This window comes from Marmota flaviventris, chromosome 8 (assembly GCF_047511675.1).
Source record: "Marmota flaviventris isolate mMarFla1 chromosome 8, mMarFla1.hap1, whole genome shotgun sequence".
In the NCBI taxonomy this organism is placed as follows: Eukaryota; Metazoa; Chordata; class Mammalia; order Rodentia; family Sciuridae; genus Marmota; species Marmota flaviventris.
In genome coordinates, this window is record NC_092505.1 from 79,573,448 (window position 1) to 79,600,708 (window position 27,261).

The following is a 27,261-nucleotide window of genomic DNA, read 5'->3' on the forward strand; positions in this document are numbered from 1 at the left end:
TTTCTTTAAGGCTAAGTAATATTCCATTGTGTATATGTACCAATTTCTTTATCCATTCATCTGTTGAAGGGTATCTAGGCTGATTCCATAGTTTAGCTATTATGAATTGGGCTGCTATAAATATTGATGTGGCTGCATCACTGTAGTATGCTGATTTTTAGTTCTTTGGGTATAAACTGAGGAGTGGGCTAGCTGGGTCAAATGGTGATTCTATTTCAAGGTTTCTGAGGAATCTCCATACTGTTTCCCATACTGGTTGAACCAATTTGCAGTCCCACCAGCAATGTATGAGTGTACCTTCTCCCCCACATCCTTGCCAACCTTTATTGTTACTTATATTCTTGATGATTGCCATTCTGACTGAAGTGAGATGGAATCTCAGTGAAGTTTTGATTTGAATTTCTCTAATTGCTAAAGATGTTGAGCATATTTTCATATATTTGTTGATTGATTATATTTCTTCTTCTGGGAGTTGTTTGTTCAGTTCCTTTACCAATTTATTAACTGGGTTATTTGGGTTTTTGGGGGTATTAAAATTTTTTAAGTTCTTTATATATCCTGGATATTAATGCTCCATCTGAGTGCACATAAAATATTTTAAAATAAAAATTGTTTATTTATTGTGTAAATTTGTTTGTATCATAGCATACCTCTTTTCCTCTCTTTTTTGCCACTGCATGTGATACAGATAGTTTTGTACATATTTTCTGAAGGACTGAATTAATCGAATCCAATATCAAGCCTATCCTTTAAAAAATAAATAGAAAATAACATGTACATTTAGTTAAAAGTTTGTTTAAATAAATAAATTGATAACTCAAAGTTATAGAAATAATTCAGGACTATATTAGTTTAAAAATTTTGAAAGACACATGGAATGGCAAATAAGAGGGTGGAATGAAGTTTTTATTTGCTCTGATACAAGAATAAGTTCATATTAAAACACATTTTTTCCCTACTCTGAAACACAGTCCCATCTAGATAGGTTAAAAATGTAATCTGAGAGTTATATTAAACTGAAGAATTTAAGTTTCAACAGTTTGTAGCTCTAGAATTATGACTTTAGAGAAGAATGGAAGACTGTCATTATATTCTGCTTCCCTAATGCTTCATCAATATCACTTATGATATTTAAATTTATGTCATGAGACACTGATAAAGTAGACTTGCCCCAAACAATGCCAATTTCAGAGCACTTTTTCTACACTGAATTGGAGACTAATTCCATCCCAAGAAGAAAGATCTGGAAGGGAGTTAAATGGCGAGTCTATAGATGAGTATGCAGAATAAATAAATATTCTCAGGGTCACCAAACTGCATACCAAGATAACCTGACAATTCATCCAGATAAGAGGAAATAGGTAGGATTCAAGTAAAACTCCAATAATTAAAATGTAAGAAGATAGATAGTGTTAGCAACATTAGAAATAACTACCAAGTAGTTCAAGTACTAATCTTTGCATATACAATGAAACAATATGACATTCACTGATCAGCCAAAGGGTGATTTTCACCACATAGCCCTCAAAATACCATTCTCTGAAGTGACAGTGCTGCTATGGATGTGTGAGAATTGTCATAATACATGAATATCCCTGACTAAACTGACCATGTATAGAATTACTTTGCTTTTAACTATCCCTCCCTGCTTCACCTTGGTATCTATCTTTACCTGTTTGAAATGTGCTGCCCACTGATTTTCAGCATTAATAGTAAACATTACAGAAATTTAGTAGTAAGTGATCTTTACAAAGATTGAACAGATATTTTGATGTTAATGAAAGTAGCATTGGAGAACTCCTTGGACAAAATGTACAATCCCATTAATAAATGGTCTGGTAGAGTTAGAACAACAAAGTGAGTAAAAAAACAAAGAAACACATGTAAGACGTTCAATAGAGAATAATTCATACCAAAAGGAATAAATGGAACCTTTGATAAAATTTGAGGAGCCTTTGAATATTTTTACAAACTTGACTCAATATTATTATTACTACTACTATCATTTCTTGACATTAAAATTTTTATCAAGTTACTATACTTTAATCTAGAAAATAATACTCAGGAAAATACTTGACACTTAATTCATTATTTTAATTTTTAAAATATTATTTTAATCCATTCATTATTTTAATCCATATTTGTTATTAAAATCATTGATTAAATACAAGATAAATATTTATTTCCATGTATTTTATTTTTATTTTCAAGAAACTAAAGTCCTAAATAAATCTCTGCTTTTCTCTACTTACTATAAAATATTGGTCAATATTTTAAAAGGATTGATTTTGTGAGTTTTTTTTCCTACTTATACCAATAACTCTCAGATAAATCCAGTCTATGATTCTATTCTGAGTAAGTACCTTTCCTACCATTTCAGACAGCAGCAAGAGCAGTGTGGATTTACTGCTAAATTAAGACGTGGAGGCCAGAGCAGGATGACAATGACAATCTAGGTATCATTCTGGGATTAAAGATTCAGTGAGTTAGAAACAATGGAACATCAGAGGGAAGAGGTGTTATTTGCTGGGATTGGACTCGGAGACTTAAATTCTCAGGGGGTATACTCTGAATGGAGATGGGTGACAGTGAAACATTTCCGAGAAATTTGGGGGATTATGAACAAGAGAGACCTCCTGTTAGGGACATGAAAACAAAACTCTGCATTTACTGGTATTATGTGTCGTCAGAAGAACAAAAATGATGCCCTTTGATTTCCTCTGGATCCAGAAGAGGGAGGTCAAGATATCTACTATGGTAGATAAATAACTTATATCCAATTTATGAATTTTACCTATGTGATCTCAGGTGGAAGGTTTTGATGCATCTAAATCATTAAGTTACAGTAGAGGTCATTTGTTTAAACTTTCTTGAGATTGTTATCTTTATCAGAATTTTTTGCAAGGCACTTTTTACTTCCTTATTTCTCAGGCTATAAATGAAAGGATTTAGTAAGGGAACTACTATTGTAAACAAAAGAGCAGCAGGTATATCTTTATCTCCTTCTTCAAGTAAATTTGGTCTAATATACATGAAGAAAAGAGATCCATAGAATAATGAAACAGATAAAAAGTGAGAGGCACAGGTGGAAAAAGCTTTAACCCTTCCTTCTTTAGATTTCATTTTGAAAATTGTAAAAACAATGTAGACATAAGAAATTAAGACACTACCTATAGTGAAGACTTGAATAGAGCCTGAAAAGACAAAGAGCACAAGTTCATTGACATATGGGTCAACACAGGAGAGTCTGTACAAAGGAAGAATATCACAGTAAAAGTGGTTGATTTGATGAGACCCACAGAAAGCTAACCTAAAGAGTAGACCTACATGAATCATGGAGTGCAGGTTTCCAGCTATGAAGGCTCCTGTGGTCATCTGAACACAGAGTTTCTTTGACATCATGGTGTGATACTGCAGAGGACTGCATATGGCCACATAGCGGTCATAGGCCATTGCTGCCAGAAGAAAGCAGTCTGCAGTTTCCACAGTGCAAAGAATATAAAATTGTATAATACATTCATGAAGGGAGATCCTTCTGTCCTCAGAAAAGAAGTTCTCTAACATCTTAGGAGTGATAGCACAGGCACAACAGGAATCCACAAGAGCCAGGTTGCCCAGAAAGATGTACATTGGTGTGTGAAGTTGACGCTGTTTAAAAATCAAGGCCACCAACCCTAGATTCCCCACCATGGTGATCAGATAGATGGTCAAGAACATCACAAATAGAAGGGCCTTCAGGTCTGGGTGATCTGTAAATCCTGTGAGGACAAACTCATTTTTCATGGTGTGATTTTCTTTAATCATTCCTGACTTCTGAGAAAAAAAATTGAGAAATAAGGTGTTAGTTTATGATGAGCCCCAAACACTATTGAGCCTTCTTTGGTTCAAAGGAAGAGAAGCATCTTTCATAATAGTACCACATTTCACCTGGACTTTGGTGAGTGCCTAGTTCTGAGGAAGAATCCATGTTTCCAGTCTAAAACTCCTTTGTTCACTTACTGAACATTTTCCCAGCCTATTTTCAAGGAAATTTATGATTAAGTGCATAAAGATGGCTTTGAATTCTTGAGAAACATAAACAGTGCAAAATGCTTCTTTAAAATGGTTGGGTAAAGCTTATTCATGTGTTATGTGTCAGAAGTTCATATTATGTTTCTAAAAAAGTTTAATGATAATATATGTATGGTGATTAAGAATATTGTTTAAGCTCAGTGGCGCATACCTGTAATCTGTAATCTTGGGAGGCTGAGGCAGGAGGATCTCGAATTCAAAGCCAGCCTCAGCAATGGTGAGGTGCTAAGCAACTCAGTGAGACCCTATCTCTAAATAAATACAAAATAGCGCTGGGGATGTGGCTCAGTGGTCAAATGGGCCTGAGTTCAATCCCTGGCACTCCCCCTGCAACAATGTTGTTTAAAAGATTATTGTTGTCCATCAGTGTTCATAGAATCATTGTTCATGGTAGCTAAAAGGTAGAAATGACCTAAATGTCCAAAGACAAATGAATGCATAAAATGTGGTATACATATAAAATCAAATATTCTTAAAAAAATAAAACTTTAATGCATTACTACATTGATGAACCTTCCTGCTAAGTGAAATAAGGCAGATACAAAGAAAACGTATTTTATGATTTCATTTATACAAGGCATAAGAGTAGGCATAAGAGTAAATTCATAGAAATAGAATACAAAGTGTTGATTTTCAGAGGAGGTGTGATGGGGAACTCTGTTTTAATGGTTACTGAGTTTCAATTTGGAAAGATGGGAAAGTTCTGGATATGAGCAATAGTGATATTTGTACTTATGACAATTACAAATGTAATTAATACCATTGAACTGTGCAGTCAAATATGGATAAAATGGCAAATTTTATGTTATATGTATTTTATCATTTTAATTTGCATGTTCTAAATAATGTATTATCTCTAATAGTATTGGAATACATGGTTAAAATTAAATGCTTTAGGGAAAAGGAGAGCTATTTAAAAGTGTTTAATACCAGGGTATGAGTAGGGAAAGTACAATAAATTAAAACAAGGAAGATGGAGATATAAAGGAAGAGGGAAAAGAAAGGGGGCTCTAAAAACCTTGTGAATTATTTATAATACCACTTATTAATGCAATGCTAAATTATTTATCTGTTCACGTACATAAAAAGCTTAAATGCTATTAAAAGAAATGTGAGATATTCTAAGAGTTTAAAATTGCTAAATTCATATATATTCAAAAATCTGAAAAAATTAAAATGTCAAATACAAATTTGGAGATTATTTGTAGTAACTAGACTATTTCTCTAGTTTTTTTCTAAACAAAGTTATAAAAACAAATAGGAATAATTAGTAGAAAATAGATTAATGGCAGAAACAAAACTCTCAAAGAAAAAGCAATTTTTTAATATACCAAAAATGTCTGCCTTCATTACTAATCAGAGAACTATCATTTCAAACAACTATGTGAGCTTATTTATTTTGCTTAATAATATAGCAAGATTAAAAAATGATAATATTCAATGTTCTCTGTAATGTAATGAAATTGAATTCTAATTGCTTTAATGGTTATCATAGATGTTGGAGGAAAAATTATTTGATAATGGATTAATGAAACTCTTAAATGTTTATCCTCTGAAAATGTTAAATCTTCCAGAAAGAAATAATCAGAAACTTAAGGTTCACATATAATTATGTCTACTGAAATCATATACAATATTGACTAAAGCAAAATACCTAAAGATCAGTATGAGTAAGCAAATGCTGATCATCCATATGACGGCATATTGTACAATCCTTAAAAATGATATAATAAATACAAAATACTATGTGAAAAACAAATCAAAGGGTTTTATATACAGAATAATTCTAATTTTCAAATAAGTAAGTACATATAAATATAAAAGTCATGAAAACACATGAAAATGTTAATGCTAATTTTCTATGTGATGAAAATAATAGATATTTTCCCTTTTTTGTATTTTCTTATTTCAGATTCCCTATAACTTCTATTACTGTTATAATCAGGAAACAAATTTTTATTCAAAAAATAAAATAGCATGCTCTTAGTCTCCTCGTTTTATAACTTGACAAGACCACAGTAATCATTGGGGACCTGGCTAATGTTTGCTGTGCTTTACAGTTATATAGAGCACAACATCACTGCTGTGAGAAAGGCCTTGACAGTTAGGAATAATAATAATTTACTGACAGTACTGCATTCATCTCAAATCATTCAGTAATATACTCACATATTATAGTAAGCATTCTTGAGGTCACTTTTTTTCTATGGAAAGCAATATCTCTTTGTTGTCAACTTTTACCCTTCTCAGAGTCAATGTATTTACATTTATTAAAATTTCAGGATGTTTTGAAAACTTCTTTTTTCTACTCCTTAGATATATCTTTATAGAATTCTTATCTATTGGGGAACATTTTATTTTGATTTAAATTACTTCAATTTAGGTACTTTGAGGATTATTATTCACTGACCTGACATTTATGGTATACCTGCTCTATTCTATCTGCATTTTTTTTAACCTCTCTGTTGCCTCTTTTAGATATTTCCAGGTGGATATTTATCTGGATGATGATTGATTCCAGCTATGCTCCAAATTTCAGGAACAGAGAAAAACTTTTTTTGTGGAGACATAGGACAATCTCTTTTTTGGTTTCCTGATAATATTGCTGACTTGTAAATCTCAGATTACTTGGGGATGAGAACTTTAAGAACATCACTGGGAAGAAAGATAACATTTATAATCTGTGCAATATAAATATTTTAAATTAAATGTTACCCTTGCCAGCTTTAAGTCACTTAACATAATGATTTCCTTCAGTTTTCCCAGTTGATTATAATTGATTAAACAGAAATAAATTTTACATTGATACTTTATCGCTCTAGGAATCCAAAGGGAAACTAGAATCCTCTGTAATATTACATTGAGAGTTTAAAAGACTGTATTGAAATGAAAGTCCTTGCTCATGTAATTTGTTTAGCATATGAGGAATGCCCTACACAAGACCTTTAAATTCTACTTCATGGTAGAGGCTATTAATCCATTTTATCATGTTGTAAGGTATATGGTAAACTATATTATTCAAAGAAGTTTCAAAAACTTTACTATTGCATTCTGTTATTATTGCCAAAATATATTCTAATTTATTTTTTTTTGTGTGTAAATTTAGGCTTATCTTAAATTCAGAAGTGAGGCAAATGAGTGACAATTATTTATTCAGTGATCTAGAGTACAGGGAAGAATCTTAAAAAATAAAAAAATTATAATTTCAAGGAAAAATTCTTGTAAATAACTTAGAGAAATAAATATTTCAGAGGTTAATATTTTAGCAAAAATATATATTAAATTCTTTCTTACCTGAATTTCCCTGATGAGAGTTTTAGAGGCAAGTTGGTCTCCTAATGTTAATTTTTAAAGCAGGTCCAGCAATAAAAATGTATCTTCTTAAACATTTAAGAGAATATTTCTGCAAAGAAGCCAATGATAATATTTATGTCATTGGTAGAACATGGTTAAAATACTCAAAATAATTCTAAAGGGATTTATTTGATATTGACATCAGAACACAACATGGGAGACCCAATCTTCTGAACATCCAAGGCATACTAAATTAGAATAATTAAATGTATCCCTTGAGATCTAGTGGGTAAGGCACATGCCCATTTCTAAACAAATGTTTTGATTTTAATTTGAGTTTATCCTATTTATCCTAGTCACCAATCTGAATATAAAATACCAAACATGAAGGAAAAGTTCCTAATGGATTGGTCAGCAAAGGCTTCATGGAGAAAGTGGTAATGGAATTAGGATTGGTTATTTCAGAGGGGAGAGGGCCTGGTATGAGTTGGAAACTATAACCTTTCTCATCTGTTTTTTTAAAATTAGTTCTTTTTAGTTGTATATGATAGTAGAGTCCATTTTGATTAAATTACATATGCATGGGATAAATCTCATCTTTTTTTTTTTAAATGACAAAACACAATTTCTGAAATCTTTGAAATTATTATTATTTTTTTTTTGGTCCTGGGGATTGAACCCAAGGTTGTTCAACCACTGAGTCACATCCCAGACCTTTTTATTTTATTTTTTTGAGATAAGATCTTGCTAAGTTGCTTAGGGCTTCTCTAAGTTGATGAGGCTGGCTTTGAATTTGTCATTCTTTTGCCTTAGGCTTCTGAGTTCCTGGAATTGCAAGCATGTGCCACCATGCTCAGTTGAAATTATAATATGTTTTTATCTTAAGCCTTGGTTACTAAAAAAATCTTTAAATCTGTTGCAAATCCAGAAACAGTTTATTGAAAGTTCAATATTTTTCCAATATTTGTAGTGTCATGACTCTTTAGTAACCATCAAAATCAAGTATCAATTTATTTGGTTAATTACTATGATAGGCAGCTTTCTGTCATTGTAACAGACACCTGAGAAAATCAACATATGAAGAGAAAAGATTTATTTTGTCTCATGATTTTGGTGGCTTCAGTCTATGGCTGTTTTGCTCTATTGCTCTTGGTCTCTAGTGAGGCAGCACATTGTGGCAGAAGCATGAGGCAGAGTAAAACTGCTATCTCATAGCTGCTATGCAAAAGAGAGGAGAGGATATGGTGGGATCACACCTTCCCTTTCACAGGCTGCCCCCAGTGACCAGCAGATATCTCACTAGTATCCACAGCTTAAAGGATCCATCACCTCCCAGTGGTGCCAAAGAACAAGACTTTATTGTCCATTTAAGATTCAAATGATAGCAATTACTTATCTTGACTTTCTGAAGTCTCCATCCTTTGGGTGTTCAGCAGTCTCCATGGACTATCCCTGACCAATGTGGGCTCTGTGGAAAGATTTGTGGGAATCCATGCAAATGATCATTTTTCATAATTTTCTTACACATTTATAAAACTTTTTGTACTTACTGAATTTTTAAAAAAATCCTCATATTAAGAACCACAAATCAGCTGTCATTTAGTAATGCACTTGTACAAAAAATACTGTATAGTGTCTATAGTATGCCATCACAAATATACATTCTATTTTTATACTACTGTATTATAGCTTAATATAGAAGATAAGGGAGTCAGATATAAATAAATACATGAATAAGAAAAATAAAAGAAAAAAGAAAAAATCAATAAGCCCTATACTGAAGTCAAAATAGGGTAATGTGATAAAGATTGATGGAGAGTTATTTTAAATCAGATAAATATGAAAACTCAGGTCTCGTAAGTTCTTGTGGTTCATCACGTGTACAAAGATCTGCCATCCCTTGAGTGTAAACTTTAATATTTGTCATTGTAGGCCATTGAGGTTTGGGGATTTTTACACAAGATTTCTGCTGCAGAAGTTAATTAAAGCAATCATGGAGAATGTTAAAAAAGTCTGTAGGAAAAGATGAGTAACAAGAAGCCAGTTATGGTGAATTGGGGAAGAATGTATTAAGTACAATGAGAGGTAGTGGAAATTTCTTAAGGCAGGTATAAGCTATGTATGTTTGTGAAATCCATAAATGCCAGGGAAAGTGGTGAGAGATGAATGGAAGGATTAATCTCATAGGATTTTAACAAAAAGTATGGAGCCTGCATTTTATTTTCAGATCCCTAAGAAACCTTGGGAGGATGTATTAATTTTCTGTTGCTGCTAAAATAAGTTATCACAAACTCAGGAGCTTAAAATAACACAGATTTATTATTATCTCACAGTTTTGGAAGTTATGTCTGAAATGGCGTCAATGAGCTAAAATCAAGGTGTGGACAAGGCATCATTTCTTGTGAAGACTCTTCTTGTTCTACAGATTGGTCTCATTCCTTGGTTCCTGGCCCCTTTCATCTTCACAGCTGGCCAGCTTCATCTTTCTCACATTGTATTCCTTTATTCCAACTCAACTGCTTCTGTCTTTAAAATGTAGTGTCATAATTAGGCCCACCTGGATACCTTCCCCATCAGGAAGCTGATAAGCCACTTTAATTCCATCTGCAACTTTCATTTTGTCATGCCACATATCATAACGTATTCATAGATTCTGCAGATTTGAATGAGGTTGTTTTTGGGTGGCCTTTATTCTGATTACCAAATGAAATTTTTAAAGTAGAAAAATGACATTATCATATTTACATTTTAAAAAGAAACATGCCCAGGAATGGAAATGGAGAGACCAGTTACTAGAATATTTTAGTAGTTCAGAAGTAGGGTGATAGTAGTATATATGGAGAAGCATAGGTGAATTCCGGTTATGATTGGGAGGATGATTCCACAGGCTTTTTTCATGATTTAGATTTGAGAGTGAGATTCAAGTGTGTAAAAGGAAGTCAACAATGAGATGTATAGTTTTTTCCTTTCCTTTTTTTACCCCCTAGGTATCTAAGGGCAAGGTGGTTGCGTCTATTGAACTGAAGGAGACAGGAGGAGGAATATTCTGAGAAATGAGAAGGTAGAAATATGAATTTGATTTTTTTTCATGCTGAGTTTGAAATGCCTATCAGTTATCTAAGTGAAGACACTGAAGAGGCAGTTGAATATAAAAGACTGAAGATTAGGAGTTATCAGCACAGATACTTAAAGTTTTGGAACTGAATGAACTATTTAAGGGAGAAAAATAAGGTAGAAAATAGAATGGTAACATGGAGAGCGGCCTCTGTGACTCTGTGGTTTAGAATAAACCAGATGGTCTGGCATTCAGGAGGCGTGGTAAGAGGAGAATTCAGTGGTATAAAAGTTACAGATGAGTTATGATGAGGAGGCCAGAATGCTAAATTATGGATCTTGAATTTTATGAAGTTGGCCCTGAATAAAATTTGTCAAAATACTAAACCCATCAATCTGAGTTTCAGAAAAACAACTTTGTGTGTGTCAAATAGACCTCAGACTGAATGTGATGAATGTTGTTGCTTTTTTTCCTAATCATATTTGATTCATTGATCAAGACTTGATAGTGATTATCACAACAGCAAACAAAATGCTAATAGCAATAATAATTCAAGGTAGTGTAAGGTATGTTTGCTTTGACTTCTCAGTGAACTGGCAAAGCAGTCATGTAAACAAGTAATTAGAATGTAAAGTGATAAAGTCTATATTATAATCATACATTCTAAACTATGGGAGGAACTGGTGGATTATAGCTTACTCTGCTTGGGGGTGTTAAAAACACTTTGAAAACATTGCCTTTTACATTAAAAAATAATACTAGCCTTAGAGAGCAAATCTCCATGTGTAAGGAGTCAAGGGACTTTATAGCTCTAATTTTTTTTCCTGAAATTCACTTTCCCTCTGGGGAGGTAGTCACTACTGCTATCCAAACCATGGGAACCATAAGAGGGACTTGCTGTATGATTCACATTCTCTATGGTCCGAACGAGAAGAGTAAGAGGGATCACTCATACATGTGTCTACGAGACTAGGGAATAATTACTGGAAAAGAGTAGTGACATACAAATAGAAGAGTAGTTCTCAATCCTTCCTCACTGAAAAAGCATATGGCAAGTGACATCCACTGTATGACCTACTCTCATAGGCCTCCCAAGTTATGAGTGTTTGCCCACTGACTATCGATGATTCTTCTTTATTTTCTCCCTTTCAAGGTAGCATATTATCATGCAGAACAGTGAGGATGATATATTGAGATAATCTGGAATCATTCTAGTTACTTTTTAAAGTAAGTCATGTTTAATCTGGTGTTTATTATTAATAATTCAATTGTGATGCATGTCATAACTGATTTTGGCAAATCAGGATATGGAAATAGCTTATGAAGGTTTCTGATCTTGATAATTTGTTTTATATGAGTGAGTTGCTCATCTTGTGCTAATGGGCCCCTATTGGGAGTCATCCCTATCTCTAAACCTACCTCTGAGAGAGAGATGCTGACTTTCCCCAGTCATGTGGAAGTTCAGCCATGGCTGAGCTCCAGAGACCCATTTCTAAGAACACAAAGAACAGAAGAGGAAGCCAGAGATCTGCTCCTATTTTCTTTTATGAGGGCTTAGCTCTTCTCTCATATCATCAACACTAAGAATGACCAACGCTTCAGATGAAATTCCAACCTGAACCACAAAATTATAAGCATATACTCAATAGTGCAATCATATTTTAAAATTAAGCTCAGAATTTATATAAGAAACATACACATAGAGGATTTTTTTATTTTGTTTTTTGGTGTTTTATTTTTGGTACTGGGGATTGAACTCATGGGCATTCTACCACTGAGCCACATCCCCAGCCCAGTTTTGTATTTTATTTAGAGACAGGTTCTTACCAATTTTCTTTTGCTGAGGCTGGCTTTAACTTGCGATCCTCTTGCCTCAGTCTTCCAAGATGCTGGTATTACAGGCATGCGCTGGGCAAGGATGTTTTATTATACATTACCCATGAGAATATATTTGTATGATATGTAGGCATTTTGTGAAAAAAAGATTGGAAAAGGAATGGCAAACAAAATGCCAGTGGCATGAAAGCTCTTGAGGTGTTGGAGGAATGGCATATATTCCCTAGGATGTCTGGAGCATTGGGTAGACTAGAGAGCTCAGTACTCATTATGTTTTGGGTAAATTACTCAGTGCTGATTTAGCTTTTCCATCCTCTGCATGAAATTAATATTGTATGGATGCTATTCATAATCAAAGAATTTCTCAGAAGTTCTAAAGTTATTTTGCATATGTCAGAGAGTATATTTTCATTTATTTTGACAGAGGAAGAGTCAGAATATTTCCTTAGGCAGACATAGAAAGTAAGATAAAAGAGTAGCACATTAAGCTGTGCTCAGTAGATAAATCTATAACTGGAGGTATAAAACTCATTTATTTTCACTTATATTTCCTTTCTTTTTCTTTTATGTATTCATACATTTATTTTATATCATTTTCCCCCAAATATATGGTGTCTATGTTATGCTAGCTACAATACTAGGCACCATGGTTAAGAAATAAACAAAAACAGATATGATATCTGCTATCTCATTTATAGAATTGGAGAGTGTTATGGTTTAGATATGGTTGGATCAGGCTTCTCTAAGTTTCATGCAGTATGTATGACTTTCATGCAGTATGTATGACTTTCATGCAGTATGCTGACTTTCCCCATTCATGTGGAAGTTCAGCTACGGCTGAACTCCAGAGACCCATTTCTAAGAACACAAAGAACAGAAGAGGAAGCTTGGTCCCCACTATGGCAATGTGGACAATAAAGAACCTTTAAGAGATGGGTCCTATTGGGAGGGCCTTAAACAACTGGGGGGAAATCTTCTCTCAGAAAGAATTTTTTAACTTTCATAGTATTTCGGAACTCTTCTCTCAAGGTGGCCATTATAAGATTGAGACTAACCTTGAATCCTCTGGATTCCTGTCTGGCTATCTTGCTCTTGCACATTCTCTTGCCATCTGCTATAAGGCCCCAGCCAAAAAGTATACTGATGGAGTTGCCCAATCTTGGACTTTGAAACACCAGAACCATAAATTAAATAAACCTCTTTATTTTACAAAGTAGTCTATTTCCAATATTTTTTATTATAATGAAAAGCTGACTAATATATCAGGAAAGGCATGAGATATAGATATTCTCCAAATAATCACTCTAATGAATGTGAGTGTATAAGTTCTTTAAAAATAAAGCAAGGTCATTGGAGATATGAGGCTCTAGAAGTGGTGAAACTTAGTCTGAAAACGCAGTATGTAGTGGTTAAGTCTGTGAGATTTGGAAACTATGATGTTTGATTTTTATTCTAATAAATAAATAAATTTATTTTTATGGTACTAGAGATCAGACCTTGGGCCTCGTGCATGTTAGGCAGGTCCCCTTCCACTGAGCTACATTCCTAGCCCAGGGTGCTTAATTTTGAATTTTGTCTGTTTTACTTTCTAGTTGATCTTGTGAAAATATTTAACTTCTATGTTCTTCAATTTCCTCATAAGAAAATATATATTATATATTACAATAGATTATATTCTGAAAATGAAGACTAAAAAAATTAGTTTTGAAGATTTGGTTCCTCTTTGTATGTGTAGCAATGGGAGACAGCCTAATACATAGTGAGTGTCCAATAATGCTATGTGCTCTCACCACTAGCACCACCATCATCATTGTCACTTGTGGTAGGTCAAATTTAGGGAGCTGACCCACTTCCTTAAATAAGTGATGACTGAGTTGAACTTTAGAGGCTGAAGAGGAGTGATCAGAAGGGTGGAGTAGATAAGTTTTGAGGAGAACAAATAAAGACCCTATTTCTGAAGGCAACATGGCAAGCTCAAGGTCCTGAAAAAGGATCAGTGAGGCAAAAAGAACCAGGGGAAGATGGTTCAAGGGATGGGGAGATATAAGTAGGAGACAGATAGCATAGGAGACTGTAGATTATATTAACAATTTGGGTTTTTATTCTAACAGCAATAAAAATCTATGGACAGTTTAAAGAAGCCTGACATGAAAAAAAAAGAAGCCTGACATGATCAGATTTTCATTTTGTAACTTAATTCTGGCTGAAGTATGAAGTAGGCAAAATCGGATGTAGACAGACCAACGTTTTATAGGCAAGAGATTATGGTAGCATGTATAAAGTGGTAGAAATAGGAGTGGAATGGACAAATTGGAGAAATATTAAAGCAGTAGTATGAGCAAAATTGTGTGCTATAATTGGATATAGGGTTCAGAGAAGGAGGATCTAAACTTTTGGTTATGCAGCAGAGTGTTGATGGCACTCATTGAAAATGGAAACATGGGAACAGGATCAGCTTGAGGAAAGAGGAGAGTAAGAAAGAAGTCTGATTTTTACTCATACTGAGTATGAAGTACTTCTGATATTTTTGAAAGAAGATGTCACAACAGCCAGGTTGTAGAACCAGCTTAGGTATCCTTCAAAAGAGGAATGGTAAAGAAAATGTGGAATATTTGCACAATAAAATTTTACTAAGTCATACTGACTAAAATTATGTCATCTGCAGGTAAATGGATGAAACTGGAGAACATCATGCTAAGTAAAATAAACCCAGAAAGTCAAGGGTTGAATGTTTACTCTCATATGTGAAAGGTAGAAAGAAATAAGTAGTTTTAAAAATGGAAGATCTCATAAAAGGGAAAACAGTGGCCTGGAGGAAGGAAATTGAGGGGGAAGGAGGAGGATGGGAATGGGGAGAAACTGTGGAATGAAATTGGCCAAACTATTCTATTTGCTTGTATGAATATATCACAAGGAATTCCACTTTTATGTACAACTATAATGTACCAATTAAAAAAAGATAATAGGAAGACCAATAGACCAGAGGAAGGGGACTGGGGGAGGAAGGAGGAGAGGGAAAAAGCTAATGCTGGGGATTGAAATGCAACAAATTATGTTATATGCTTTCATGAATATGTCCAGATGAATACCACTATTATGTATAATTATAATGCACTAATAAAATATAAAAAAATGAAAGTTAAAAAAATAAGGGAAACCAGTTGTGGGGGCATAGGGGGACATTTTGTACTATCTCTAACAACTCTGTAAATCAAACACTGTTCTAAAATACTCATGTTTCAAAACAAAAAATGAAATATAATTTAGAAGTACATGGACTCTACTATAGTAATAAATACAGGATATGCAAATCATTCATACTGAAAAAACAACAGAGATTGTATGTGTTTGGGACCAGGTGGAGAGGGCTGAGTGTATGCTTATGTGATGAGGCATAAAGATGTGTCAAACTGGCTACAAATGGAGTCTAAAACCTAGGGAGAGCAAATAGATAAGAAGGTCTAGAGTGACATTGTCAATAGAAATTAATGGAAGCCAAAAATATAATTTAGAATTTTCTAGTAACCACATTAAAAAGTAGTGCAAAGAAACATATCAAAACCATTTTAATATTAAATATGTGATTTAACTTAATATCCAAAATATTATTGTTTCAACATGTAATATATAAAAATTATTGATAAGCTATTTTATCTGTGCTCTTCACTTCAAGTATTTTAAGTATGATGTGCTTAAAGAATTTAAAGCACATAGTAATTCAGACTATATGCATTTTGATTATATAAAAGCCATATATTTGATGGCTACCTACTGGACAATTTGTCTGATAAGGAAGCTGAAGGGAGTGGTATAGAAAGAAAGAAGAGGGAAAAAATGGAGAAGAGGAGAGATAAGATATTACCCAAGAGTAAAGTATTTTTATTAAAAGTGAATAGTTAAAAGATTTAACTAACTTTAGACTTGCCATTGTAAAAGAGATTTTTTTCCCCAAAGATGTATAGTTCTGCCCTATTTTGACAAAAAGTGGATAGGCCTTACTGCCAACCCTTTTAGTTTATGTCTCATTTTTCTCGAGTTTTAGTATTAAAAAAATTTAAAAAGCAGTCTATGCCTGCTGCTTTCATTAACTCTCTTTAATTGCCTGCAACCTTGCTTAATTCCAATCATATCATAAAAACTTCATTATCCAGGTGGCCTACTCATCATGTTCAATTATCTTTCCATAACCTTTGTTGTCCTTGAGCTCTCTGGAAAACTGGACAGTTTAAACATTCATTTTTAAAACTGCTTCTCTTCATTTCAACATGAGCATTTGTTGAAGTTTCCTCTCTGACTGGATCTTAGGTATTAGAAAACAACAATTTGCAATGGCATATAGCTGGTTCTTAAAGAGAAAGGGAAATTACCTCATGTGTAGAGGAACTTTCCCTTCTGACTGGCTGTCACAGGATATAGGAGATGGGTCAGGAAGAGCATCCTTGAAGATGAGGCTACAGCATACTTTGGAGTTAACCAGATAATGGGAAGAAGAAAGAGACACACTATTCTAGTTTCTATACTCTGTTTACTGCTACAGTAAACAGAAGAATTGTGTTGAAGAATTGGTTCCCAATGCATCAATTTGCAGAGAAGAGGCTTTTAGTAAGTGATTGGATCATGAGGGCACTAACCCCATAGGAGAATTAATCCATTGATGATACATAATTTGATGGCATTATTGCAAACTGGTTGAAACTTTAAGAGAAAGTAGGCCACTGGGGATGTGTCCTTGAAGGATAGATCATGTTCCCACCCCTGTTCTTCTCTCTTTCTCTCTCTGCTTCCTGGCTGCCATGAGGACAGAAGCTTTCCTTCCACCATGACATTCTGTCTTACCTCAGACCCCAACAATGGAGCCCCTGATCATAGATGGAACCTTTGAAATCATGAGCCAAAATAAATCTTTCACCCTTTAGGTTTTTTTTCCAGGTAATTTGTGACAGTGATGAAAACTGACTAACATATTCACTAAAATATTCTTTCATGCCTTTATTAAAAATAGAGTGTCAATGGGCCACTAGGCACTGTGCACTGTGCTAGTCTCTTGGGATAGGCAGTGAGCAAGTCTAGCATAGTCTCTGCTCCCCTGGTGCTTATTGTTTGTAGTGGATAAAAACACATTTAAAAAATCATGATAACTATATTGTGAAGAAAAGTCTAGAAACATATAATTGGTGGACTTGCCTTAGTTTGGGCATGGGGACAGGGAAACCTTCCCAGGGGAATTAACTTAAAAGCTAAGGCTTTGAGATCAAATGAATTACAATAAGCATTTTGGACTTTCTTATTCCTTGGTTGGTCAATTGAGAGTTGTTTTACACTGTGTTTCAGAAGGTATCTGCTTCTTACAGATGCAACCTGTTCATTAAGACAATATTTATTTGTTTTCTTCCTTCCTTTGTCTCACTCTGCATCCTTCATGGTTCTTGGGGTTACCTCCCAGAGATCCCCCTCTTGGATCTCCATCTCAGTGTTTGCTTTTGGATGAGCTCAAATTAAGTGGGGGAACATCCAACATATTCTCTAGTATTGTTGCTCACATATTCTTATTCTAACCTTACTTGCCACACTGGCATGCTATCTCCTTAAGGTGAAGCTTTGGGTTTTTGTTCCTATTTAGCAATACTTAAAAGGCTTAAGTACTCTATAAAAGCAGCCATTTGTATTGTTGCTGAGTATTTTTTTTAGTTACTTTATTTACTTCACAATGTTTTATAAAAGAAAAGGTAAGGAATATTTATTTATTTATTGACCAAATTATTATGACTTGGTGGTTCTCAGAGGAAATTGCCAAAGGTGCTTGAAGGTCTTTCTCTGGAAGAGCCAAACCATTCCAAAGGTGAAGAATGCCAAGGTCCTTTGAGAAACAAACATTTGACATAGAATATCAAAGGGCAGGGCACCAGGGTGATTTTTCTAAGGTTGGATTGTTGTTTTTTTCTTTAATTAAATGTTGGCTATCAATTTACTAGGTTTTCTCTGATTCTTGTTCCCTCATATTATGAAAGTACAGTCCGTGAAGAACAGACTCCATCACTTCCTGCTAATGATGTCGCTGGCCCAAAGGGATGCCTCAGTACAAATGCTCTTCTCATTCTGTCACTTGGAAGGTTTCTTTACCAGAGATCTCTATTCCCTAATAATGCCCATTGTGCATTGTTTGCAAAGAAAGAAAACCTACTTGCAGTTATAGAACTTATTCAATTCCCAGTCTCCAAGGGCCAAACTTTTAATAAAGCCTCCAGTGAATATTCTGGTCTCCTAAACATTTCACAGGGTATTGTTAATTTACACAAATTACCTCAGATAATCAGTTAAAGTTAAAAGTAACAAAGCCATGCACAGATTTAATGATCCTCAGTGACTCTGATTTTTTTTCTAAGACTAGCAACCAAAGGAATCTTTAGTATTTTCTATTCTAAAGTTAAATTAAGAAAAGAAAAAAAAACCCTTTAAATTGTATTGTTTGCTATTTTGTATAGCAAAATATTGCTTTGTATCAGAATCTCATATATATGTGTGTAGATATGTGTATATATATATTAATATGTGTAAAGTATACAAAATAAATGAAGACAGCAGTCATACATGAAGACAGAAAAAGAATTGGAATTTGACACTTCTTTTGCAAGGAGTGGGGAAACATAATTTTTTCATGTTTTGTTTGCTTTTACTTCGCTTCCAGTTAGTATGAATGGAGTCTCCTTAACTCTTCTTCCTAGTTACCAGGGATCATTCAGCTCTCGGACCATTATCACTGAATGATAATGGTCTTAATTTTTAAGAATTTATCAAGCTTCAGTGATAAGCTTAAGCTTGATAAATTCTTAAAAATTAAGATGTTATACACATGACTTAGGTATAAAAATCTCATATGTGTCAATAAAGTTTTACCTACTTATTCACTTGTGTAATGTAACACACTTGAGATCAACCTTAGCTGTTTTCTATAGCACTTTCCTTCCTTTTGCATCTCCTCTGTTACCTCACTTTCTCTTCTTCTCATCTCATATCTATTACTGCTCATTTCCTCATCTTCTCCACATCATTCTCCACTTAGAGAAGCATTCTCTATTCTTTTTTCTCCTTTGTATTCCCACTGAGCCTCTTTTTCTCTTGGGTAGGTGTTTCTGAAATTCTTGGGTCATTAAACTTAATATTCAACTTTATCAGTCACCACACAAAGCTCCTGCAGAAGCTCTGATGCACCTGGGATCACAGCACTCCAAGAGAGGGTGAAGTGGGATGGCTAAGACTGGCCCTGATGTTTAGGAGAAAGAGCCCAGCCCCTCTTTTAACAAATGAGCAGCACAGTATCCACTATGTACATAACCATAGTAATGTTACCACTGCATTTTGAATATATGACAATTGTCATCAAGGTAAATGCTCTGATAGAGATGTAGAGAATTACTGTGCACATTATACTGTTTTTCATTTCAAGTTTCATAGTTTTTAAAAGGCAAAAATCAAGAAATACCAACATAAGCGCATAATCCAAATATAGAGTTGTTTATATGAAAGGAACAGATAAATGAATTAAAAATGGTCAGGTAAACTGGTCTTCCTCATTATAAATGTTAAGGTTTTAAGGGATTGAAGTTGTTGTAAATAAGCATATTGAATATTAATATATACTTAAAAAAGAGAATTAAGAGTATGGAATAATTTACTTCAACTCAAGAAAGAACATTTATAATAAGCAGACATAACTTTTTACTCAATGGTGAATAGCTGAAAACTTTCTAAGGTCAAAACAAGGTAAGGATATCCACTCCCACCACTTTTATTCAACATAGTGCTGGAAGTCCTAGCCATAGAATTAGGCAAGAGAAAGAAATAAAGATATCCAAATTGGAAAAGAGGAAGTTAAACTGAAACTGTTTGCAGATGGCATAATTTGGTACCTAGAAAACCACAAAGTCTTCATCAAAAAGCTTCTAGAACAAGTTAAATGAATACAGGAAAGTTGCAAGGTACAAGATCAACATACAAAAATCAATAGCACTGCCAAATGCTCATAGTAAATTATCTCAAATATAAATCAAGAAAGAAATCCTATTGATAATAGCTATGAAATAAATACCTCAATATAAATTAACCCCCAGATGTCAAGGATATACACAATGAAAATTATAAAACATTGATGAAAGAAATTGAAGCAGACACATAAAAAAATTGTTCATGGGTCAGAAGAATCAATATTGTCAAACATTTCCAAATTAGACAAAGCAATCTACAGATTCAATGCAATCTTCATCAAAATATCAATGAGTTTCTTCACAGAATTCCAAAGTAATCCTAAAATTTATATAAAACAATACCCTGAATTGCCAAACCATTTTGAGGTAAACAAAAAGTCTTATTGATTTGCTAGCAAAGGTCTGTGAGGATATAGGCCTTTTAAAAGAATACAAATATTACCAGTAGGTAAAATTAGTTAGTGTCTAATGGGTGTACTTGAGAGAGCCTTTGCTCTAGTTCCCAGGTTTGGAGTTTGTTTATTCTTGTGGGCATTTATATTCTTTGGAGCCGTGAAGGACAGAATAGCTTAGCCCGGAATTAAAAAAAAAAAAATGTTAGTTTTGTTTTCCCTGATGTTATGCAACATGAGTTGGGACGAAGGAGAAAAGAAAGAGAAAGAAAGAAAAAAGAGAAGAGAGAAAAAACATGTTAGTTTTTAAATAAATCACCTGAGGCTGAGCAGCAAGGATTATACTCAAAGCACAAAGTAGACTCAGGTTATAACTATAGATAACAAAATGAATCATACAACTCAAAAGACCCAGAAGAAATGATTTTGAAAGCTTCTATTATAGACTCAACACCTCATCACTTCCATCCTAAACAAAAAAGAAACATCAAGGAACCAGCTAAGCTTAATTAGGGAATTCAATTTGTCATAATCTGTCTCTACACAGCAAGTTCATACGTGTGCAGTATGAAGGAACTGGAAAAAGTTCTTGGTGGATGCTCAATCCAGAGGGAGGCAAGAGTGGAAAATCCCCCAGGAGAAGAGCTGCATCCATGGACAACAACAGTAAATTTGCTAAGAGCCGAGGCCGAGCCGCCAAGAAAAAAGCATCCCTTCAGTCTGGCCAGGAGGGTGCTGGCGACAGCCCTGGATCTCAGTTTTCCAAGTGGCCTGCGAGCCCTGGCTCCCACAGCAACGATGACTTCGATAACTGGAGTACCTTTCGCCCTCGAACTAGCTCTAATGCTAGTACTATTAGTGGGAGACTTTCTCCCATTATGACGGAACAAGATGATCTGGGAGATGGGGATGTGCATTCTCTGGTGTACCCACCATCTGCCTCAAAGATGGCTTCTACTCTGCCCAGTCTGTCTGAGATAAGCAATCCTGAAAACATGGAAAACCTTTTGGATAATCTCAATCTTCTGTCATCCCCAACGTCATTAACTGTTTCAACCCAGTCATCACCTGGCAGCATGATGCAGCAGACACCATGCTACTCGTTTGCACCACCAAGCACCAGTCTGAACTCACCCAGTCCAAACTACCAAAAATATACATATGGCCAGTCCAGCATGAGCCCTTTGTCCCAGATGCCTATGCAAACACTGCAGGACAACAAATCAAGCTATGGAGGATTGAATCAGTTTAACTGTGCACAGGGACTCTTGAAGGAGTTACTTACTTCTGATTCTCCTCCCCATAATGACATTATGTCATCAGTTGATCCTTGGGTGGCCCAACCCAACAGCAGGGTTCTGGGCCAGAATGTGATGTTGGGTCCTAATTCAGTCATGCCAGCCTATGGCAACCAGGCATCTCATAATAAAATGTTGAATCCCAGCTCCCATACCCACCCTGGACATGCCCAGCAAACATCTGCAGTTAATGGGCGTGCCCTGCCCCACACGGTGAACACCATGCCTCACACCTCGGGTATGAACCGCCTGACCCCAGTGAAGACACCTTTACAAGTGCCTCTGCCCCACCACATGCAGATGAGTGCCGTGGGTGGCTACTCCTCAGTGAGCAGCTGCAATGGCTATGGCAGGATGGGCGTTCTCCACCAGGAGAAGCTCCCCAGTGACTTGGACGGCATGTTTATTGAGCGCTTGGACTGTGACATGGAATCCATAATTCGGAACGACCTCATGGATGGAGATACCTTCCTTGGATTTTAACTTTGACAATGTGTTGCCCAACCAAAGCTTCCCGCACGGTGTCAAGACGACGACACACAGCTGGGTGTCAGGCTGAGTTAGTGAGCAGGCTACACTTATGAACGTACTTCAGATTGTCTGACAGCAGGAACTGAGAGAAGCAGTCCAAAGATGTCCTTCACCCCTCCTTTAGTTTTCTTGATTTAACACACACACACACACACACACACACAAATCCTTTTTTCCTTTCGTCAGACTTGGCAGCAAAGACACTTTTCCTGTACAGGATGTTTGCCCAGTGTTTGCAGGTTATGTGCTGCTGTAGATAAGGACTGTGCCATTGGAAATTTCATTACAATGAAGTGCCAAACTCACTACACCATATAATTGCAGAAAAGACTTTCAGATCCTGGTGTGCTTTCAAGTTTTGTATATAAGCAGTAGATACAGAATTGTATCTGTGTGTTTTTGGTTTGTTGTTGTTTTGTTTTTGTTTTTTGGAATATCCATTTGGTCCAAGGAAAGTTTATACTCTTTTTGTAATACTGTGATGGTCTCATGTCTTGATAAGTTGAACTTTTGTTTGTACCACCTGTGTTCTGCTGAAGTGATCACAAAGAACTAAGATCTTCATTCTCCACCTCCATTAAACAGCTTTGGACCTGTTCACATGCCACAGGATTCACATGAGAACCAAGTAGCCTGTTATCAATCTGCTGAATTAATGGACTTATCAAACTTTGGGGGGGAAATAGATTAAATGCCAGCCTTGTACAGGTCTTTTCTATTTTTTTTTGTTGTTGTTGTTTATTTTGTTATTTGCGAATTTGTACAAACACTTAAAATGGTTCTAATTTCCAGATAAATGATTTTTGATGTTATTGTTGCAACTTGAGATCATTTTTGGAATAGATATTGAACTGTAATGTTTTCTTAAAACTAGAGTCTACTTTGTTACATTGTCTGCTTGTAAATTTGTGGAATCACAGGTATTGGGGGCAGCACTCATGATTTTCATTTTGTATTTCTAACTGGATTAGTACTAATTTTATACGTGCTTAACTGGTTTGTACACTTGGGATGCTACTTGGTGATGTTTCTGACTAATCTTAAATCATTGTAATTAGTACCTGAATACTCAACGTTTCTGGCCCTGTTTGGGCAGGAAAGTGATGTATAGTTATGGACACTTACTTTGTGTTTTGTATTTAGAAGAACTTAATATATTTTTATGTATGTATTTTTAAGAAATTTCACCTTATCTTGCCCTGTGAACTATGTGTGCCACATAGTGTCCAGTCTTCTGATAGATGCCTGTGTGTGGCATCGTTGCAGTTACTCCGGGGAGGCCTCATAATGTTTGGAAATCAGAAGGGGCACCTGCATCTAAAAATAATACTCTTTTGTCAAATTTGGGGTTTCTTTTAGCTTAACCTTTTTGAGTTATGCTTAAGTAAAAATGTTCCTTATAACTGCTCTGATTTCGGTCCTGATGGTTGATTCTGTAGCTCTGTCTTGAGGAATCATGTCAGTCTTCACTCTGTCCCTTTCTCTTCTGTCCTGCAAAGTTGAAGGGAAGAAGTTTTAAAAGTGGGACTTAAGTGATTTTTTAGAATGCTTTATGTTCATAAGTACAAATGACAACCAGATGGAATAGAACTTGTTTAAAAATTGGGGCAATTAATTGGAAAACCATCTGTAAGCTGTATATTTGAATTTATTTTAAAAGCTTTAGTTTAAGTAAAGAATTTGACAATTTCTTCAGCCTTTAGCAACCTAAACTATAACTGTGAGCATTACGTTTTAATACTTTCCAGTTACCTGAATCTGATAGACTAGGTTAATTGGCTTCGCCTCCCATTTAGTCTGTTTTAAATCATGTAAATCATGTGGAAAGTCTGAAATCATCCCAGAAAGAGACAGGTGCACACAGTTTTCCTTTTGCTTTCTTGAGAAGGCTCTGGTTTCTGTGCACACAGCCTAAACCACCCTTGCTTTTTTCCTAGTATGTTAATTGCATCTTCATTGGCTTCATTTTTCCTGCACATTTAACAAGAACATATGTGTTCATGATCGATTTCCAGCAGTAGGCTGGCTCTGTTGTAAGCTTCCCACTGTGATTTTTACTGTTCCAAACACTCTAAGCAGCCACCCCTCTGACCATTTTCTGTTCGGGCACTCCAAAACATGGCTTGTTTTAGAAAGCTTAGTTTCCCCCAAGCAGAGCCTCCTGCATACATAATAGAACTTGTTGGTGTCGAAGAACTCGGGTGCTCATTTCTGTTCCTGTGTCTTCTCATTTTCCTTCCCTCACATACCATCGCTTCACCATTACAGAGGGAGCCTTGGCATTCATTGCAGAGGCATCTACAGCTGAAATCACTGTAAACTCTTACTACTTCGTAGAATGACTTTTGGAAGGTATTTCTTCCTCCTGAGTTTGTCCTGCTCACTCTACAACCCATGCCCCATTTTTCTTGGTGTTAAAGCCCAAATATAAATCCTGGACACCTCTCTGTGTACCGAAAGTCCAGGGAAAAGCATCTTGTCTATTTGGAAAGTAAACATCATGTGGCCTCCGGGAGTTCTTTTTCTGTAAGAATACTGACTTTCTGGAATAATTAGTATATTATTGTACATGATTGCTTTGTGAAATGTGCAAATGATATCACCTATGCAGCCTTGTTTGATTTATTTCCTCTGGTTTGTACTGTTATTAAAAGCATATTGTATTATAGAGCTATTCAGATATTTTAAATATAAAGATGTATTGTTTCTGTAATGTAGATGTATGGACTATATTTAGGTAATAGATGCATTACTTGGAAAGTTCTGCTTTGACAAACTGACAAAGTCTAGGTTAATTAGCAAATTGTATCTCAGTTAGCAGTAAATCAGTGGAACATGCCAAGAAAAGGATAAGGATACTTAAAATGGAAATAGTTCTCCAAAGGTGTACAATTTGGACTTGTTCAGCTGCTCAGTATATGTTACCAATATTCCCTCAGGCTCCCACCCCAAACTTGAAATTCTTCTAGTTCTTAAGAGTTCTTAATTTATAACTGATTTTAAAATTAGAAGTTTCTCTAGTGGTTTCAGTTTGGGAGTAATCATTCAGTTAAAAGTACAGTGTGGTTTATGCAAACAAATAGCTTGGCATTAAAATTGGCCTCTTCTTAAGGTGGGGCCCAGCCTGGCACTGTGGCCAGGGTGGCCATGTAAGTCCGGTCAGGATAGTCACGCCTTCCCGCATTTCCACATGAGTTTAGTAACAGTGCAGATTCCATGTCCCTGTTCTGATACCCTCTGAGAAGTGCCTGATGATGCTGATGTACTTACAGACACAAGAACAATTTTTGCTATAATTGTATAAAGCCATAAATGTACATAAATTATCTTAAAAAAAGAAAGCTTCTATTATAAATAAATAATTAAGGTCTGAGGAGCTACATATGTTTAATCTGATTTATACATTATCCAATATACATATGATTCCAAACCTCACCTGTCACCCCATTAACAAGTATAATTTATATGATCCTTTGAAAACAAATTTAAGTTAAATTTTAAAAACTGAAAAATAGAGCAATGTGCATTGCCATACATAACAGTTACTAAGTGGCAGGATGTAGATTCTAACACAAAGGAACATTTTAGAGGGAAACTAAAATGCCAGGAAAATTCAAAATGAAGAATTAAACTATTCAAAAAGTATTTGCATTTTGGTTCTAAGATGACAGAAATAGGAGCTATGAAGAGTTTAAATGGCCATAAAATTTTAACTCAAGTTTTCAGATAGTATCAGAACCTTGGTGAAATGAGTACCCAGCCTCCTAGTTAGTAGTTTTCATTCTGCATTACTCTCCTTGTCTGTATGTCATTAATATTTTTCTTGTACTGTGTGATCCTGATCAGTCTTTGAACATGCTCTATTATGTCTCATTAAAAAAAGCTTTTTATATACCATGTTGAAGTGACATTTACTCCAGGCATTTAAGGCTGATTTAATATTTAATTGCAGTAGATGATATCAAAAGATTAAAGAAGAATTATATAATCATATCAATAATGCAGAAAAAATACTTGATGAAATTCAATATAAATTTATGGTAAAAATTTAGCAAACTGGAAATAGAAGGGAAACTGTTTCTAGTCAATATGGAATAGCTATAAAAAATCTATAGCAAAGGTCCACTTCTAGAACTGCAGCATGAGAATTTCCATGGATCATTTCCCTGGTAGAATAAGCATGCATGGCAAAAATTTTATGTTAAGAAAATCCATTTTAATATCTTTGGGTATTGAGCTAAAGGCAAATAATGAAACATTCATTCAAGAAAATATACCAAAACCTGGTAAGGAGAATGAGAATCTCTTGCCTAGCCTTTGAATCACAACCTTCTCAGACATTGTGCCTTCCATATTACTTATTATCCATTCCAGGCAGATGTGGCCACAAATACAGAATTCTGTCCCCACCCCACCTCCTCTTTGAGGTTGTGTTACTTACCAGGAGTGTCCATCCTATAACATTTTTTATGTTCCTAGCTATGTGTTACAGATGCTAAATTTCAGATGAATATGGCCAAAAGTTTGGGGAATACCTTCTATCATCCAGTCCTTATACATAGGTTTAACTTTGGGCATGGCACAGTAAAAAGACTGGTGCCCTGGTCATTCTTGCCTTCTGTTGATTTATAAGGCAGCTGTTCCACATAGAAAGGACAGCTGAGAAGAGCAGAGCCTACTGTCTCTTCCCAGTGCTAACTCCTAAAGCAGAAGTGTTGCTTGGTGAGAATCACAGTTCCCACCTCCTAGTCTTACAATCTAGTCTCAAAGATGTTTCCTGGGGGGAAAGAAAGGTGTTAAGA

The 27,261-nt window shown here is 35.1% G+C and overlaps 2 protein-coding genes across 2 annotated transcripts; one reads left to right on the top strand and one right to left on the bottom strand.

Moving 5' to 3' along the window:
- Positions 1-2,835: 2,835 nt before the first annotated feature.
- LOC139706666 (olfactory receptor 5K1) lies at positions 2,836-3,804 on the bottom strand. The gene has a single exon (XM_071614918.1). The coding sequence runs from the start codon at positions 3,802-3,804 to the stop codon at positions 2,836-2,838; it is 969 nt and encodes a 322-aa protein (XP_071471019.1).
- Positions 3,805-13,993: 10,189 nt separating this feature from the next.
- LOC114099007 (forkhead box protein O1-like) lies at positions 13,994-25,127 on the top strand. Its single transcript, XM_027943221.2, is given in 3 exon segments — positions 13,994-14,078; positions 21,144-22,396; positions 22,398-25,127. Coding segments are annotated over 3 exon segments (1,428 nt in total). The 3' UTR covers positions 22,488-25,127.
- The last annotated feature ends 2,134 nt before the right edge of the window (positions 25,128-27,261 follow it).

Excerpts from the sequence above, each read along its gene's own strand:
- LOC139706666 (XM_071614918.1), bottom strand. The coding sequence starts at position 3,804 with ATGATTAAAGAAAATCACACCATGAAAAATGAGTTTGTCCTCACAGGA.